The sequence below is a fragment of the Athene noctua genome, chromosome 1 (assembly GCF_965140245.1).
Source record: "Athene noctua chromosome 1, bAthNoc1.hap1.1, whole genome shotgun sequence".
Lineage (NCBI taxonomy): Eukaryota > Metazoa > Chordata > Aves > Strigiformes > Strigidae > Athene > Athene noctua.
This window is the reverse complement of record NC_134037.1, coordinates 104,818,889-104,835,505: the sequence shown is the minus strand read 5'-3', so window position 1 is coordinate 104,835,505 and position 16,617 is coordinate 104,818,889. Positions and strand designations below refer to the sequence as shown.

Sequence of the window (16,617 nt, the reverse complement as noted above, 5' to 3'; positions counted from 1 at the left end):
ACAGCACAGGGAAAATAGGGATAAGCATAGGACTATCATAAATAGTAAACCCAGAAAGGTCAATGTTAATATGTGTGTGTACATATATAATTTAGCATTTTTCTACACAGAACCCAATATAGATAAGTCTACAACTGCAATCCCACACAAGGTGACAGAAGCACTGTACAATTTAGAAATGAAAGATGTGACACTGGCTGGGTGTCACAGTACCTAGTAACACCACTAACTAATGCTGAGTAAAGTATGTATTAGCTCTAAAGGGCTCTTCTACAAACCGCTGGTCAGGAGCATTTCCTGAGCTCATGCAAGAAGGCCCTTTGGACCCTAGTGCATTCATTAATGAAATTATGAATTCAATGGCTTTATGTCCCAAAGCATTCCAATAATTATTTATAAAGCTGATGGACTCAAAAGACCCTGCTTTCTAAGCCCTATGTGTTACAGTATAAGAGAAACTGCAGAAAACCTTTCTTTCGATGAATGCTAAAAAAAAAAAAAAAAAGTACTTAGTCTAGTTTTAGATGTCAAAAAATTAGTTATGCCCATCTAAGCTAAAACTGGCTCCATTGCCAGCAAGCAAACAATAGCTCCAGAGTTAAGATCAATATCTAAGGTGTCTGGAATAACCTGCCTTCTGAAGGTGCCTCTGTCTCTGCAGAGTAGAGGCTTAAGTAACAAGCTTATACTGTTTGCAGATGTCTGAAGGCGGTATGAATCTCACCTTTTCAATTTGAAGCTTGGATTGAAACAAATAAAATTCAAGAAAGAACATTGGAAACCATGCTCTGATGCAAGTGCAACTCTGAAACTGGCCTGTGCTACAATTTCAGAACAAGGCCTGGAGCTTCTCAGGCCTTCCTGAAAGTTCATTAAATACATTCCTGGATCTTGCTGGCCTTCTGGAAACAGAAGTGTAATGAGGAACACACCAACAAGGCTTTACAGGATGGAATTCAGCAGGATGAGCACCAGTATCTAGGTTTCACAGAAGGGAAGAATCCCTCCCTGAGAAAAATGCAGAGATAAGAATTTCCACAATATTACACAAATCTGGATGCCAGTAAAACAGAGTCTTTGAACTGGACTCAACAGTCAAATATTATAAGTAAATGAATATTAAACTTCATAAAAACATGTAACAGTCAGCCACTCCAGCAGAATTCCTCTGCCAGTTATTTTATTTTCTGGATATGCCTTGGAGAAAAGGTTTCAGGTTAAACATTTCACAGAACAGTCTTCTTCAGAGCAATGCCCTTACCCAATTCCCCAAAGCAAACTTAAAACACTCATCTGAACTGGCACTATCACTTCCAAATCTATGTCTTGTATTTCTTAACACAGATTGTATTAAGCTTAAAAAGAAAAGTACAAAATATTTAGACTTAATCCAAATCTTCTAGCTAGAAAAGTTCCTGGGATACTGCTACACTTTGTCTTTCTGAAAAAGCTGGAACAAAGGAAACAGAAGACATATATTCTAGTTCTCTATTTTGCCATCTTCTGAGCATGAACCAAAAATAGAATAGAGACATCATCCTAAAGAAATTATTTTCTTGTGTGCAAGATGCATGAAAAATTAACTCAGATTCCACAGAAATAACTGCATCAGTTAAGTTTGAACTCACATATACATAATTCTGTGAACAATGAAGCCTAGTTTCTCATGAATTTGTATCTCAGTTAGATCTCTCACATACTTTCTATGTCTAGTGAATAGTAACATAATTCTCCATCTCTCCAACAGCCTCTTCCCTCTATTGGGATGTTTTCAATTACCTTTACAATTCTTACTTCTCCAGCAAATGTGATTGCAATTAACTGAAAAGCAGATACACAAAATAAGCCATGTGATTTCATCTCCTCAGGAAGTCAAAATTAAGAAGTGCTTCTTGCCTTACCTGTTGGTATTCCTTCTCCTTTGCCTTTATTTTCTGTTCTAAGGACTGACGAGCACTCTCAGCATTTTGTCTTTGGCAATTCAGTTCTTCTGACAATCGTTTCACCTTTTGCTCCATCATTTGGACCTATAGTAATTTAGTTATCAATTACAAGTGTTAAAATTTCAAGTGACATTTTATTTACATTTATATGCATTCATATAAAGAGATTGATTTAATCTACTACAGTTGTTCTAGCATTCATATAACCTACAGTGTAACTTTAGCTGGTACCATATAAATTCTTAGCAATCCAAAGTACTAAACTCATACTTGCTTATGTTAGTGAGAATACATATATAGAGAGAACATATATACTTTTATATATATATAGTAAGGTGTACATACACAATAAGAACATCTTCAGAAAATCAATACCTTTGACAGTCTACAGAAATGTACTACATCTGACACTAAAACCAGATAAAATATTCAGTACTTCATGTTACTATGAACTAAAGAATAATCACTAACTGCTAAACATCTACATGTTTCAACTGAAAATAACTGGATATTTCACTAATTTGAGTGATTCAGCACACTGATTTGGATAGAAAAAAAGAGACAACTATCTTAGTCTACTTCAACAACAAAAGAATGTTTTTCACAATTGAAACTTCAATTAAAAAAATAATCAGTAGATGATGCTCTAGGTTAACCTCCATGTTAAGAGTATATCACCTTATTAACATAATAAACTGAATTAGATAACGCTACATTCCCTAGGTGAACATTGCTGCAGTCTCTTAACTCCCTTAACAGAAAAACGCCTTTTTTTTTCCAAAACCAGCCTGTTAATGCAAAATACGTACTTTTTTTTTTCCCCCAGGGGGTAAGAAAAATGGCAAAGGGTGAACAGGACTCTTCCAGCAACAAGGGCTGTTTAATGAGTTAGTGAAACAATAGTCCACCTGTGTCATAAGGAAATAAGAAGCAGGTAGTAATATTGGGATGTCTGGTTATTCAGCATAGACTGCAGGGATTGTGAGCTCCTCTAAGATCACATGTGAACTTGCCTGCAGAAAGGCTGCAGACCTCACAAGATGTGAATACACTTGATAGCACAGAGGAGGTGCTATGGTCGAGGTCTGTGAATAGCACTAGTGACAGAGAAGCACACAAGGGGTGTGCCTAAATTAAATTCAGGCTACAATGCAGAAAACTAAAATCCAGAATCTCAGTGCAGTGCTACATCCAAAGCCTGCAGGGCAGACAGAGATCAAGTTCCAGTGCAAGAAAGAAGAAACAGAATAGAAAGGAGCAACCTTCAGATGGCAGGACCAAAGGAACCTTCTGAGACAAGATGCTGCGCTGCACCTCAATTCAAATGGGTCCAGTTAGTCCTACTCCTCCTTGTCCTTCCCCAGGCGTGTTCCTAGCTATATAACCTCACCCCTTCCCTTGTGCTAGATTTAATGCCCCTTTGATTCCTTAGTGAAACAATTCAGCTCTCAAACCCATAGAAAATTAACAAGGCAAAATTAAATACGTAATGTTCTAATCATTTAGGAAGTTGAATCAAATAATTTGGGGAATCAAATAAATTAAAGACATTTACAGAGGAATTGAGCTGTTAGGCTGGGTCAGCTGTCTTCCCACAAATTCACCGTGATGACAGTGCCTTTATGCAGTCAATGGACTGTATTAAGAAAATTTTACCTTACTCCCAAGTCAAGACTTCCCCAAAATGAGTTCCTCACAGAGCTAGCAATAGCTGAATGATGCTGCCTCTCTCAAGAGACAGACTGATTAAACCTCAACGTGCAAACGTTTAAGGACCAACACAGGAGTTGTAGGAAACAGCAGTTTTCCAATATACTTAAGTACCATGTAGAGACTTGCTGACAAAGATGGGTAACAATTACTATACCCTGAGAAAATACATACAGAAGCATCTTCTTTTCCTACCTGTAGATGAATCAAAGCAGCAGAAAAAAAGCTAAAAAGATACAGGGAAATATGAAGAATCAAGGAATTATGACTTTCAAATTTGTCAAATACTGTGAAGGACTTTAGGAAGGTAATGTAGCTTCATTAAACAAGAAAAAAAGAGAAAACTTCTTACTTTTTACCATCTGCAGTTTGAATTAAACAATTTTAACCACTGGCACTCTCTTCTTTGCATGATTACGAGCAAAAAACTGAACTATTTCACATTTTTATATGTATGCATTTAAATACACTCTGTAAATTCTTGACTAAGTAAATTGTACTGTCCTAACAGTTTTCCACTATAAATCCAAACTCCTTATGATTAGGTCATGAAATCCTCTTTAGAAACTATGTACATTCTCAATCTTGCATGGCATTTTAACCTAGATTTTATTTTACAAAAGCAATTTACAGTCCAAAAACTATGTCCCCACAACATTATGTAGTATGGCAAAAAATTAGTATCTGTTGCCTAAAGTTGCATGACAGTCTGTTTAGGGCCAGAACTTGCCACCAGATGTCATTGTTGCTCTATGCAACTTGATCAGAAAATATTTTTCAGAATTCCAGTCAATCTTGCCCGGGGATGGAAAATATTTCTTCAGGTGGTATAAGAACCTTCCAGAAAACGAGTGACTGCTTACGAGTATTTGCATTTTTACAGACAGTACATACCAAATGAACATATACTTCTCAAAACTTGATCCTCAGCAAATGCTCAAGAAACTTATATGAGAACCTTGGTTCTTACAAAAATGGCTGAAAACTGACACAGATTAATACTAGGAATGAATTGTAAGGACACTCAGCAGAAGTGTGATGCAACACATTTTACCTGTGTGGTAGCTTGATCAAATTGAGTTCTCAGGTGAGTCAATTTATCTCTGGTTTTGTTCAGAACTTTATCCTTCTCTGTTAATTCCAACTTCATTCTGTCCAGCTGCAGTTCAGTCTCTTGATGTTTATTCATATAGGATTTCATCACTTTCTCTTGAGTTTGCAGTTGTTGTTCTAGGTCTTTAACAGTGGAATTTAATTCTGAATTTTAAAAACAGTAAAGATTAAGGATACTTTCAGCTTCGAAAGGTACACCTTCCAGGTACTCAAACTTCCAAGTGTCTACACATTCTAAAATATTTAGTATGGTTGATAACACCCAAGTTCCTCACACAGGCAGACACACTATAAAACATTCATCAAGCTAAAACAGAAGTTTCAAGTCTCTTCTACTACTGCATCAATGACTAAAACTATCAAGACCAAAAGACAGCTAACTAAATCAATGATTTCCACTTCGCGATATATGAGAACACAGCAAAATGCGAGGTCAGGCACAAATGCTGCAAAGGTAAAGACAGTTTGTTCCTCTGATGGTTTGGTTTTATGTGTTGTTTTTTAAACACACAGAAACATGTCACTCGACATATCTATTTTAATTTATTATTATTATTATTATTAAAAGGAAAGAGATCCACTACAAACATTTGTTTGGGAAAACTGTGAGCCTCTGCTTCCAAGCCAAGAGGCTTTTCAGCTACTGGGCATCTGTAAATACAGTATTTTATATTTTAATCTTTCTTCCTGTCCCAAAGCAACATACATATAAAGCAAAACCAACCAATCTTGTCACAATATATCAGCAAGACTTTACCTTCCAAAATCACAACATAATTTTGCAGTAGAAAACATTAGTCAGCTATAGGGAGTGTTATCCACTGTGTTTCTGCTGCTGAATTTATACGGCTTCCAAGTTGAAAATGCTGCCTAGATTGATGTTTAACATATATGTATTTGAATAAACAGTTTGGAGAGTACAGGAACTTGTAAAACATTTCTACAAGAGACAGTTAGTGGAAAAGCTGATCCAAATAGTAGGTTTAAGTAAATGTTCACTAAATCCACAACAAACCCACTATTTGCTCTCTTCTCACTATTAGATACCAGGAATGAGTATTTCTTCATGTCAGTATATATAATACAAGATCCTATCTTGCTTTTTCATTGTACTTTTCACATCATACTTCATTCTCTGCTTCCAGGAACACCCATTATGCACCAACTCAGTTACGCATTAAGCATGTTCAATCAATGAATTTTTAACACAAGTATTGCTCAGCCATAAACCTCAAGAGTCAAAAAAATTAAGAAACCAATATAATTGAATTTAACCATGAGATGTAAAGAAATCCTAAAGAGTTTAACTCTGTTTTAAGAGAATTGTTCCATAAGCAATGCAATTATTGGAGAAAGCCATTTTATATGATGTCCCCTACCCACTCCTAAAATACAAACTCTTCCCTTCTAACTCTCACACCCATTATGTAAAAGATACCACAGCTTGTATTTAATCTCTATGTACCAGCTGATCATTGAAAATACACACACCAGCAGCCACCTGGGCTAGCTGCCAAAGGCAACAACAGGTATCTTTCTCTTTTCCTCACTAAAGCACTAATTTCAATACCCCTCTTCTATCCACCCACCAGCTTTCATGAAACTATATAGGAGACTGTCTCTGGGTTTTAAAGAAATGTATCAGATACCTTGGTTCTGTGTTCTTAGCTGGATCATTAATGAAGAATTACAATGCTCAGCAAAGCTGTTGTCAAACTCATTCTTCTCCGATATTATACTAGAATTTGCTTCTTTTTCCCATGGAAAAGAGGATGTTGTAGAACTTCCCCTTGCAGGTGTTTCTTGATTTCTAGATGGTGTCTTTTCTTGTTGCCATGAAAACACAGATGAGGAAGCCTGATGCCGAGCAATCTCCCTGTGACTCAAGCAACTTTGAGGATGAGGCTGATTTATTTTCTGTGCCCAAGAAAAAAAGGATCTACATTTATACAGCTCCATATCCAACATAGAACAAAATAATTACTTCATTAAGTAGATAATAGGTCATGGTCATCTCACATTTTTATAACATCACATCATCCACCAGTGAAAACTACCAATTTATATATTTGGTTTTTATACTAGATAAATTAAATAACTTTAGCCCAAATATCAAGAATAGATGATACTTATAAACACAAACCAGGATCTCCAAAAAGTAGCTCAATCTGTGTATCTTTGTAAGTAACATACACAGATTTTTTGTCTTTTTCGAGAGAGATCCCATCATTTACCTTTCTAAAAATTGTTTACATTTTTACAGGTAACTGCTGACACAAGTAAGCTGCAAGAAATATAGAAGTCTAGACTATACATATCTGATACGTGACCCACTTTTTTTTTTCTGGACAAACACAGGTAAATTCAGAAAAGACTGATTTATTTAAACTTATGCACGCAGAATACCCCCAAATCGCAATAATAAAATACGCCAGGTACCAGTTTTCAGCCTTTTCCTACAGAAAAATTAAACAGAGACAAAATACTAGGGTTTTTTTTCTCCTTAAGTGAAAAAAACCCCCTCGAACAATAAAGCTCCCATTGTATTTTTTAAATAGATTTTCAAATGCCTCTCATTTGAATTCATTTTTTAAAAAAACTTAAGCCCTAAACCAGGTAATAGCCATTGTGACTTCCTAGTCCAACTAGAGAACATATGCAGGAACAGCCGTGCTAAGACCAGAAATCTATGTAGTCCAGAATGCTTTGTCCAATCCTGTAAAGAAACCTGTTTATACATAAAAAGCATAAAAACTTAACTATGCACATAGTAATCATTCCCCTTATATGCCACTTAAATTTACAGAGTTTCCAAGACAAAAGTTTGAATCCAGGAAATTAAGGGGAATTAATAATCACTTTTAGTGAAATCCTTTACATGTACTTTCTCCTTTGAATCTGTTTGCATTTTGGCCTTTTTACAATGCTCTGTGACAAAGAGTTCTGCCCCTTAACACAGTACAGTGTAATAAAACAGTTTTTGTTCTGAGACTGCAGAGCTGGTACTGTAAGCATACCTTATGAAAAGTAGAAAAATTACCATTCCCTGTTCCCTCTCTTGATCCTCACTTATCTTTGTACCATGCACTTCTACCATATCTGTTTGCAGAGGGGATGAACAGAATTTGCAAGGAATATTCAAGATGTGAGAGTCATTTGGCTATATATGGGCATAGAATATTTTCTCATTAATTCTTAATTATTTTGTAAAAGAAAAAAAATCTTTTTCATCATTGCTGAACACAACATTGAAGTTAGCAGACAACTAGCCACAATAATTACTGAACAGCTTCCTGGAATCATTTCATGAAATTTGGAGCCTGAATGTACCAGGTATGCATTGTTCAGATTATGTTTTCCAGATGCATTAGTTCAGTGTAAAATAAAAAAAAGCTAGTTTTATTTACCATCTTAATTATTGCATTTATCTAGTATTACAAAATACTGTGTGGTCTTCAATCATATTATTAAACTCTTTTTCAGATCACTAATGAATATGCTGAGTAGCAGAGTTCTCTTTACCAATCCTTTTTATGCTCCACAGTTGATCATTCCCTAGCTGTAAAAACTGACCATTTATTGCCATTGCCCTCAATCTTTACCTTTAAATTCACTAGAACTCCTCCTTAACAAAACTGGTTTGTTTTTTAGTGGTTTGTGGATGTCCAACGATATTATACGGAGTCACACTTAACTCACACATACTCTAATTTGTTCTTCAAATAAACAAATCTCTGAAAATGTGAGGCATGATCTCCCTTTACAAATAAATAGTTCATCTGTTCTTCATATACCATACCTACATCTGCATCAATAACTGTATTGCTTTAAGTTTCTAACAATTTGCCCAGGACAAAAAGTTGGCCTGACAAAACCACATGTTGAGGAATCAGCACTGTAAGCTTTTTTTAAAAAAATGTCATCATCCTTATTTCATTCTTCTCTTGACACTGGAAAGTGACAAGTTCACAGAACTATCTAGGTTGGAAAAGACCTTGAAGATCATCCAGTCCAACCATTAACCTAACACTGACAGCTCCCAACTACACCATATCCCTCAACGCTATGTCAACTCTTAACTCCAGGGATGGGGACTCCACCACCTCCCTCGGCAGCCCATTCCAACACCCAACAACCCCTTCTGGAAAGAAATGCTTTCTAATATCTAGTCTAAACCTTCCCTGGCACAACTTGAGGCCATTCCCTCTTGTTCTATCACTTGTTACTTGGTTAAAGAGACTCATCCCCAGCTCTCTGCAGCCTCCTTTCAGGGAGCTGTAGAGGGCAATGAGGTCTCCCCTCAGCCTCCTCTTCTCCAGACTAAACACCCCCAGTTCCCTCAGCCGCTCCCCGTACGACCTGTGCTCCAGACCCTGCACCAGCTTCGTTGCCCTTCTCTGGACACGCTCGAGTCATTCAATGTCCTTTTTGTAGTGAGGGGCCCAAAACTGAACACAGGAATCGAGGTGTGGCCTCACCAGTGCCGAGTACAGGGGTCAGATCCCTTCCCTGTCCCTGCTGGCCACGCTATTGCTGACACAAGCCAGGATGCCATTGGCCTTCTTGGCCACCTGGGCACACTGCTGGCTCCTGTTCAGCCGGCTGTCAATCAACACCCCCAGGTCCCTCTCTGACTGGCAGCTCTCCAGCCACTCCTCCCCAAGCCTGTAGCGCTGCTGGGGGTTGTTGCACATCACAGTGATTTAGCGGTCCCACACTGAAGTGCCCTATCAATTCATGGGTAAATATTATCTTTATCTGGTGATTTTTTTAATTATTATTCATTTTATCAATCTATTTTAAGACTACTGACTTTTCAATTTGAGCCTGTGCCACGGATTCAACTCCAATAAAGAAAGGCTCTGATATAGAAAACTTTCTAAGCCTTGAGATAGTAGATACCAAATTAAAAAAATTATTTCAGTTTCTCTGCAATGGCCCTTTTTTTCTTGAGGGCTTTCACACCTACTGGCCTCAGAGATTCGCTAATGCAGTCCCTAATACTTTTGTGTTTGAAAAATTTACTAGTTTTTATTTGCTAGGCAAGTTATTTCTCATAATCATTTCAAGGCTATTTTATTATCCTATCATATTTAACTCAGCAAAACTGACACTGTTTTCTCTTGTCCTTGCTTGCACAAGTCTTCCAGTTTTTGAAGGATGTGTTCTCATTTTTAATATCCTTCTTTCCTTTGCTATTCAATTATGGTAGCTTTTCTGGATTCTCCAAGATTACTTCTGAATGGTAGTACACACAGATTATCTTTTTTTTTTGCCAACTGATGTACAATATGTACAATATATTTCACTTGTTTTCCACTACATTTTCCAAGTTTCCTCAGTAGTTACTTTCTTAGATATCACATATATCCTTCTCAAGACATACTTACCTTAATCTGGATGGTTCTCAATTCTAATTCTAGCTTTTTTCTTTCTTGTACTTCTTTCTTGTATTTTTCTTCTAGTTCTTCAAACTTAGCATCTACAAAGACATTATGAATACTTCATCATAATCTGATTTAGTACATAGGTAATCATTCCTAGCCTATTGCTATCACAGGAATGATAAAATGAACATCTATCAGAAGTATTAGATTGTGAGAAAGAAACAACAGTATATGCAATATGGTCAGTAATTTAGGACCTCAAAAGTGCACTGGGTGGATACCTGGTATTTGACATTAGAATGAATACACAGCTGTTAAAACTAAGGATCTAATGCCAGAAGGGTTTTTTATCTCCATCAAAAACATGTGTATCTATATAATATAGACATTAAAAAATACATAACTTAGATGTGTTACATTTTATCTACACATACATATAGATTAGGTACTTTTTTCAGAAAAGTTTTCCTACCAACAGCACAACAGCATTAATATTACTAAGAAACTACCAGAAAATAAGGCTGAAGCTTTTCAAGTTCCTTTCAGATCCAATAGGAATTGGACAAAGAATTTATTTAGAATTCTGCCATTAAAACTGTAAAATGAGCATATTAGTCCAAAACAAAAGTCCTGCTTCTTTCTTCTTGAATTTGTATATAATTCTACAACTCTCTCGGGAAAGTTCTAGAACTAGAATACTTTGTAGCATTCTAGGGAGCACCTGAGGGAGGCAGTTGTCCCACTCTACACTGCACTGTGCAGCCCCACCTCAAGTACTGTGTGCAGTTTTTGGTGCCTCGACATCAAGCTGTTAGGGTGGAACCACAGAAGGGCAACCAAGATGGTGAAAGGTCTCAAGGGTAAGACTTATGAGGAGCAACTGACATCACTTGGTTTGTTCAGCTTGGAGAAGAGAAGGCTGAGGTGTGACCTCATCACAGACTAAAGCTTCCTCAAGAAGCAGGGGGGAGATGCTGATCTCCTCTCTCTGGTGACCAGTGATGGGACATGAGGAAATGGAATGAAGCTGCATCAGGGGAAGTTCAGATTGGACATTAGGGAAAGGTTCTTCACTGAGAGGGTGGTCAGTCCCTGGAACAGGCTTCCCAGGGAAGTGGTCATAGCACTAAGTCTGTCAGAGTTCAAGGAGCATCTGGATGACGCTCTTAGTCATATGACTTAGTTTTAGGTAGTCCTGTGTGGAGCAAGGAGTTGAACTCAATAATCCTCATGGGTCCCCTCCAATTTGAGATATTCCATGATCTTAAAGAACTTAATATTTCAGCTTTCAAAGGAAAAACCTCCCCAGCAATACCATTTAAAATAGAGTTATTTAAATCATTTTAATCTAATCCTCATTTCAGGATTGCCATGCTTAGTGGAATGCTTGACATTGCCACTACTGTACCCCTTTTCAGATACATATAAAGAAATTAAAAGAAATAAGAGTGCAAGAAAGTATCTCTGATTTCCCCTTGGAGTAAGACTGAGATACCAAACTCACTCAACATTTCTTCACAGCAAAGTAAGATATAAACAGCATGCCTAATATGGAATCCATCAAAGTTTTTCAGTATAGACAGCACAAAGGTGTCTGGCTACAGAAAAGGTTTCCAGTTAAAGAAACTTCCTTTTGCTTTTCCAGTTCATTTAAATATTTTTAAATTATTTGATGTCACTAATTTGAAGATAGAAGTGATACTTTGAAATGGATACAGTGCATAAATTGTGCACATTATCATGCACAATAATAGTCTAAATACAAAAAGAATTTTCTCAAAGAATAACACATGTGACTGTTGACTGAACTTTAGTTAAAGTACCCGTGGTATACAAAGGAAGAAATTTGCTCTTCACTCCATGAAGGGAAAAGCTGACACTAGGAACAGGCATTCAAAAAATTGCTGCAGTCTGTTGATGGATATTCCTATTACTGTTCCATGTCCATCAACACAGTGCTGAAAAGATGTAATATTTGCAATAAGTGTTCAATCTGCACTAATAATTTTTAAACTTGGAACCCATGATGCTAGAATTAGATACTCATAATAAGCTATATAATAGGGAGTAGGCAATTCAGTACAAGTGTTCAAGTACAAGTTCAAAATACTTCTCCACCTTCCAAGAAAACTGACAGTTAACTATCAGTGCTAGAGGAAGAAAAAATAATTTACCGTTATGACTTTGAACTGGTGTTAAAGGAGTAGTAGAACTTTTCTGTGGAGTGCCACTGAATGATAAGTCTCCTGCAATCGATGTTTGCTGACTTCTCTCAAGCTCACATTTGTATCTGTTCAGGAAAGAAGCAGCAGCAGAAATCAGTAATGGAAACTAAATGGTTAATTATCTATTTTTAAAAGTCTGGAATACACAAGTAAATTATATGATTTTAAGAACTTAGTTTCAAGATCAAGTCAAGATACATCCACTAAAAATTTTTTAGGTACTATAACACAGAAATATGAAGAATTTATTTTATTTAGAGTTTTGACATATATAATAAGTTACATAGGAGTCAAAGCTAAAAACCAAAACCAAACAAACCCGAAGTAGGTAAAAAAAAAAAAAGTTAGAAATGCTTAAGATCTCACTGTATGAATCTGTAGTCCAGCTAAACACACCCAAATCATCATAAACACTGGCAAAACTCTTACCCTTCAGTAAGCATCTTTACAGTAAAAAATATTTTTATTCTGTCCTGATACTGTGCACTTTGAGAAACTTATGCATACCTCCTGAAAATGGAAGGGCATACCCTCCACCTGACAGTGTATTTTTCACATGTACCATCTTCACTGCTACCTAAAACAGCACAGCAGACTCCTTTCCAGTGGCTTTTGTGAGCATGGTAAATTACAAGCTCATCCAGTGAATCCAGATAACTACTTCGGAGGTTACACGGCAACTTTCATCCTACCCAGAGCACAGACAGTGGTTCCAGACTGCAGTCCATCACATCGGTGACTCCACAACCTCCCTTTCCACTTCCCCCTCCCATTTACAGCACAACACCAAGAATGCCTCTCCCAGGGGACTTTCAGTTGCTATGAAGTGTCAAACAGTTACCAGCACAAACCAAAACAGAATCAAATAAAAACCTGAAACTGATTGTCCAGATCAAACTACATGTAGCAACTGATGATCTCTTGTAGTATACAGCTATATGAAGTAATATAATGGGAAGGAGAAATTCAGTAAACTGGCCTTTATTTGGGGAATGGATAAATGGAACACATATTCTTAGCCCACAACCAATGGCCCAACATGTGACAGCAGATACAGAAAACAAGTGATTCTATCAAGCCTATTGAATCTCACTAGTCATCTCTGAGGGATCTCAGCAACTCCTTACACAAAGCTGGTGTTTCTACATGCAGAAATTGTTTTGTTGAAATTTAGAATCTTCTCACAGCAGTCGAATATTTGAACTACCTTTAGTTTTTCCAAAGCTGGGGTGGGACGGGTGGAGGATAGGCAGAGGGAGAAACCAGAAAGACCAAGACAGCTTCCTCTTTTATTTGCTTCTGCTAGATCACACATACCATCCAAAAGTTACAGGAAGTAGACACACTTCAGACAATAAGAAAAAACCACCAAACCAAAACCAAACAAAAAAAATGGTATCACAGAATCCTCCTCTCTGCAACAGTAATTCTACATCACTAGTACTAGCACAATAGTTTATTGCATAGGCAAGATACTCAGCCTTAATGACACACACAAATTTTCAGAAATACTTTTTTTCAAGAATGGAGGGTGGCTCTAGTATGAGAGCAAGTTTAACAGATGACAACATTCACTCCACTATGGGTAACTGTTCCCTTTGTGTAGCACCCTCAAACAGAGACTTTTAGGTGTGTCTGCATTACAGATTTTTTTATTGTATGAATTGCATTCCACCTCTACAGACAGTACACACATACTGTAAACACTTATTACTGAGAAAAGTTGAGCTGTTACAGATTACACACTTCTTTACCAAAGCAACTGGTTCTGTGATTCAGTCACAGCACCACTGCTTTTGGCAGCTTTTTCTTCCACTCCAATAGATGTTTGCGCCCCCTTCTTCCAGTGATCATGTATTATCGGTGGAATTGATCTTACAGACTGAATTGGCCATGTACTTTACTTGCAAATCCAAGCTCTCTATAGCTTACTTTTGCCAAGCAACTCAGTTGTGCTAGTTTTTGTTTGTTTGTTAAAAAAAAATAAATCACAGAATGAATGGCACCCTTTTCACATGGCACTGCAAAATTCCCCAAAATTAAATAAGAACTATGGGTGCTAACTGCTTCAAGTGGCACACAGATTTATGTAGAAGTCCATATATGCACGTGTGTATATAAAAATAGGATGATGTTTTGAGATTTTGGTCATAAAATCTAAAAGAAAAAAACCTAAAAGACCATGAAGGACACGTTAAATGAGCAAAACATGAGAAAATAACCACTGCACATAGGTTAGAGCCATAGAGCAAGTCCTCACCTTTTCAGTTCTTGTTCTAGTCGTTCAATGTCTTTCTTGCTGGAATTCAGCTGCCCTGACTGAATGTGGACTTGAGATTCTTTTACTTGAAGGTCATGTGAAACTTTCTGCTTTGCTTTCTCAAGATTATCACACAGTTCCATCAAGCTCTGGTTCTCTCTTTTTAATGTTGCAGCTTCGTTTTTTTCATTTTCAACCTAGGTGGAATATAGACCATTTCAAAATTGTCTCAAGTCCTCTCTACACTTCTGTGCAATTATTATTAATACCAAGTTTACATGCTGCTGTTTTCTTCCTAGCATTACAGAATTCTGAAAGCTTCAGATGTATACACTGTTTAAATATCCTTGAGTGTGAACAAAACCACATTGCCTAAAATTCAACTCAGTGACATCAACAATTTGTTTATTGACTAGATACAAGGTCACAAAAAAAAAAAAAAGAAATCAATCCTTAAATACTAATAACCCACACTAGTCCACATTCTTTACTGATCACCTCGCTTCTCTTTCCAGCCTATCAACTTTAGCAACCAGAATACTTTGACTCAGTAAAGAATGCATAATAATTATCAAGAGTCACGCTTTGAAATTGGAAATAGAGCCTGGCAGCAGAGATGTCCTTCTCCCCTCCAGCTTCTAAGGGGCAGGCAACATCTTTGCACAACATTATTCTTTTGACTTAAAAGTAGTGAGTATTAGCTGCTGCTGCTTCTGAGAGTTTTAAAGCACACCTATTCGAGCGCACCCCTTCTTTTTGACTGAGGAGCACAGGAGTTCCTTCAAGTGGTTGAAATAAGCACCTGGAAACTCACAGGAAGAAACTCAAAGAAAACTACTAGTCTTAAGTTTTGCTAGAAAGTTGTAGCAGCCTAAAGGGAATAAAAGGCAACCTTTGTAAATTGCCTCTAAGCAGTGTTCAAACATTACAAAACAAAATTCAAACAAATGGATCACTTCTGATCTGAGACATGGCAGGACCCTGACCAAGAGGGTCTCTGGTTTCCTGGCTAGAGGGCTGACAGGGTAGAGTCAGACGAGGTGTAAAATTACAGTCCAAATAACAAAAAAAACCCCACACCAAATCCCAAAATAGAGTCTCTGCCATGAAAAAACAGAGAATGACATAAACTAAGTAAAAGATGATAGATATCTGCAGGCAAAGTGAAACAGTAAAAAGCTGTCAACTGTGCAGCTCTGTTGTAGAACACAGGCCTAATCATTATCAAGATTTTTAATAGGCATAACAATACAGTAATTATTTTTTCTGATCATAAACAGATGTAGGAAAGCCTCAAAGTAAACACCTGGAGATGGACAATCATGCCAAACACGGATAGAAGGCAGGAATTCTACTGACAGTCAGTGAGAACTAAACAGAAAGAAGAATATGATGAGTATGAAGTAAGATGAAGATAAGAACTTTATATTTCTGTGAGACCTTCTCAGTCAGGGAGTGGTAAGAAGCAAAACACTGACCAACCCCCTAACAACAACCAGATAATAAATCTTTATAATTGTCTTTAGCATGGAGAATGGCATTTTAGGGAAATGACCACACTATCTACATTACCTTCTGTTTCTGTTTTTGCAAAGCTGCCTCCAAAGACTCTAACTGGAATTGTCTTTGCTGGCGCTCCTTTTTAAGCTTGTCTACTTGACTTTCCAGCTCATGAATCTTCTGAAGGACTCTGGGGGAGAGGCCTTCTTTCCATTCCTCCACTGCCCAGCTCATACTGTCAGGATTCTTGTTTAATACAAGATGTATAGCACTATGCCTGAAACACAAAGACAACTATAATTATATCTTAAAAAACGTTAAATAAGCCTCCCCTTTAAATAAACTGCATTTTTAAGCTTAGCAGTGATCAGAATACAGTATTCCACAACCATGCAGGCTTCCAGCTCTAAATACCAAACGGCAACTATTAGGTCCTATTTTGACACACTTCTGTCCAGTTAAGAGGAGGTTTTAAAACC

General features: G+C 37.1%; 1 protein-coding gene across 1 annotated transcript in view; it reads right to left on the bottom strand.

Annotated features, from left to right (window-relative positions):
- The window catches only part of CENPF (centromere protein F), a 43,418-nt gene extending 27,046 nt beyond the window's left edge, over positions 1-16,372 (bottom strand). Inside the window, exons 1-7 of the mRNA XM_074926187.1 lie at positions 16,211-16,372; positions 14,639-14,835; positions 12,328-12,443; positions 10,157-10,248; positions 6,416-6,683; positions 4,708-4,910; positions 1,902-2,027 (exon numbers count right to left, since the gene is read on the bottom strand). Coding sequence (XP_074782288.1) covers positions 1,902-2,027; positions 4,708-4,910; positions 6,416-6,683; positions 10,157-10,248; positions 12,328-12,443; positions 14,639-14,835; positions 16,211-16,372 — 1,164 coding nt within the window. The remainder of the gene's footprint in view (positions 1-1,901; positions 2,028-4,707; positions 4,911-6,415; positions 6,684-10,156; positions 10,249-12,327; positions 12,444-14,638; positions 14,836-16,210) is intronic.
- Between the last annotated feature and the right edge of the window lie 245 nt (positions 16,373-16,617).